General features: G+C 48.2%; 1 protein-coding gene and 1 long non-coding RNA gene across 2 annotated transcripts in view; one reads left to right on the top strand and one right to left on the bottom strand.

The window, feature by feature from the left end:
* Window positions 1-1,176, bottom strand: part of LOC108643794 — a 3,256-nt gene extending 2,080 nt beyond the window's left edge. Inside the window, exons 1-2 of the long non-coding RNA XR_001923026.3 lie at window positions 1,008-1,176; window positions 382-520 (exon numbers count right to left, since the gene is read on the bottom strand). This is a non-coding gene — a long non-coding RNA (uncharacterized LOC108643794). The remainder of the gene's footprint in view (window positions 1-381; window positions 521-1,007) is intronic.
* Window positions 1-1,248, top strand: part of HOXB7 (homeobox B7) — a 3,636-nt gene extending 2,388 nt beyond the window's left edge. Inside the window, exon 2 of the mRNA XM_008923629.3 lies at window positions 925-1,248. Coding sequence (XP_008921877.3) covers window positions 925-1,178 — 254 coding nt within the window. The 3' untranslated portion in view covers window positions 1,179-1,248. The remainder of the gene's footprint in view (window positions 1-924) is intronic.
* Window positions 1,249-2,937: the final 1,689 nt, after the last annotated feature.

Here is a 2,937-nt window from a genome sequence, read left to right as displayed (position 1 = left end):
GGAGTCCGGTGGAATGTGTGGAGGAGAGGCCGAGGGTTGCTCGCCATCCCCACCGCCCTGGGAAAGAACATGTTCTGCTGCAGACACACACAACACTTACACGGGACACAGAGCCAGGATCACAAACACCATATTGTAGAATAATTTCCAATCAGAGTCCAGGAAATGTCGGGTGGAGGGGAGAATCAGGAGCTGGGCCCTTTCCAAACCCCGCTCGCGGGCGGCTGGAGGGTGCTGGGGGGCCTGGGGTGAGTGTTGGGTCACTTCTCGTCTGCACGCCCCCCAAAAAGAGCAGCCTGGGCGGGAGAAGCCTCTCTGAGAGCCCCAGAAGTCACCCCTGGGCCCAAAACATCCCCTGAAATGATTAAGACCATCACACACCTTCCAAGCAGGCATCCCGATGACAGCTTTAAGAGAGGACAAATAGTTGGATTGCTGTAGGTAGCAGATGTCTCTGTCGCTCTGCTCCGCTGTATTTCTCTATTTATTCGCCAAGCATCCCGATTTTCTGGTGTCTAAACTGAAATCAAAGCAGGAACTCAGAGTCTGACCGGGGATAGGAGGGCAGGAAACTTTCTGAACTTTGTTGTTCGCTCGGAGACACTCACGGGCACACGTGTAAAAAAAGCACTGCACGCTTTCCCGGGACGAAAGGAAGTTAAAGCTGGGGTGGTTTGGGGGGCTGAGGACACGGAAGGTGAGCTGGGAAAGCCTCGAGCAGCAGGAGCTGATATTTCAAATAAAAAGGAAGGGCTGGCCCAGGTCGTGCAGCTCCTCCGAGGGTTTTGCCCCCCGTGGCACTGCAGGGGCTGGGTCGGTGCCAGGCTGCACCCAGAGAGGAAAGCGAGAGAGCAGAGGGAACCGGCAGCCCCAAAACCATCCCCCCAACCCCCCGGCTGACCCGAACCTGCCTTTATTTCCCAGGCACGGACAGAAAACGCGGCCGCCAGACCTACACCAGGTACCAGACCCTGGAGCTGGAGAAGGAGTTCCACTACAACCGCTACCTGACCAGGAGGAGACGCATCGAGATCGCCCACGCGCTGTGTCTCACCGAGAGGCAGATCAAAATCTGGTTCCAGAACCGCCGCATGAAGTGGAAAAAAGAGAATAAAAGCGCCTGCTCCGGCTCCGGCGGTCAGGAAAAACCAGACGCGGAGGACGACGAGGAGGAATGAGAGGGGCGAGAGAGGTGGATGCAGGAAACGTGGAGGGAAGAGAGGGCGAAACGCACGGGGAAAAAAAAAAGACTATGTATAAAAATAGAGAAATGAGAAGTGCATAAAGAATTCAGAACCCTAGGAGTGATACGTCGTGTTTCCTGACACTGAAAAAAAAATACTACCTATATTAAAGTCCTTTTTTTTTTTGTACAATAGAATATCTACCTATTAAATGTGGCTTTAGAGTCAGAATAGACACATTTTTCTATGTGAGCCTTCCCCTAGTACCGGTAATTTGTAAATCTCCGTTTGTACTTCGCTGTGTACTTTTTTTTTTTGGTAAAGAAGTAACGTGGTCGTGTTTTAGCACCTTTTTAATTTAGAAAATGTGACCCGAAAGCCTGAATGCAAATCACACTTAGCCTATAGAGTCCTGTACAGAATATGGATTATTACTATCCCTTCTCCCTGTAACCTCTGTGGTTCTTTTCTCCTTGCTATGCTCTTTTGTCTGTGTATATTTTTACCTGGGTTCCTTCGTTGTTCAAGTCTCTAAGAGGGGGGGGAGGAAAATTAAAAAAAAAAAAAAGACAGATAAGAAAAGGGAAAAGAAGAGGAATTAATATCGTGCTAAGTAAAATGTTGTATATCAAAGTAGCAAATTATTTAATGGCGACGCGTTGCTTTTTTATTATTATTATTATTATTATTATTATTTTCCTTGTCTGTGATTATCATTCTTCGAAATAAAAGGGAAATCTCCAGTAATCCACCAAGGCGTTGGGTGCGTTCCCCTTTTCTTATTAAAGACAACACACGGGGGGTTGAAGTACCTTTTTTTTCCCGTGGAAAATAAATGAGATAAAACATCCTTTTACCCCCATCTAGCCCCTAAATTTCAATCCTTTTCTTTGAGACGGACAACCCGTTCAAAATATTGGAGTTTTTCCCCGTAGATTTGGCGAATATACCGAGAAATAACGGATATTCGGGGCTCTCCAAATGCGGGCCGGTCCCTTTTCTGTCCCTCCCTCTGTGATTGCGCTGGTGCTGCTACCGAGAAAGGTAAGAGCGAAAAGGAGGAACGTAAAGAGCCCAGAATCAGCCCAAATAGCCTTTCCGCTCCTTACTTTAATTCTCTTCTTCTCGTAACTAATTTACAGAAAACCTGTTTTACCGCGCCTTCGGTAATTTTCTTTTTATTTTCTTTTTTTTTTTTTTTTTTAAGATTCTCCCTCCTCCCTTCAGCGGCTTTACTGCGGACCACCACTCTTTTCATTAGCGCCAAATAACGTTTAGCATCAAAGCGCGCATAAAATAAATTAAAGCAATTAAACGCGGGGAAGAAGGGGGGGGCGTAAAAAAAAAAACACAAAAAAAACAAAAAAAAAATCAACAACGCCAAACAAAAGGCGAGTAAATTTAAGCATCATCCGCCTCCTTCGCCCCCCCTCCCAGCGCTGTTTATTTACAGCGCAGTAAAGACGCGGATCCTCCCGCGGAGGCTCCACGGAATTCACTCCGTAAAAAAAGATGCCCGGGGAAGGGGGGGGAATAAAAAAAAAAAAAGTGGCCGGTTCTGGAAGGAGTTGGCGGTGGCAGCTCCCCACCTTCCCCCTTCCCTCCTTCCCTCCTTCCCTCCTTCCCTCCTTCCCTCTCTCCCTCCCTCCCTCCTTCCCGACCAGTCCAGGATGTGGCCCCAGGGATGCAGCAGCATTCCGAAGCCTTCCAGGGGATGCCAACCCAGTATTACCCAGCAGGATTCTCTGGGCGT

This window comes from Manacus vitellinus, unplaced genomic scaffold (assembly GCF_001715985.3).
Source record: "Manacus vitellinus isolate BGI_N305 unplaced genomic scaffold, ASM171598v3 scaffold_102_pilon, whole genome shotgun sequence".
NCBI lineage: Eukaryota > Metazoa > Chordata > Aves > Passeriformes > Pipridae > Manacus > Manacus vitellinus.
The sequence above is the reverse complement of the archived record's forward strand: the minus strand, read 5'-3'. Positions and strand labels throughout refer to the sequence as shown.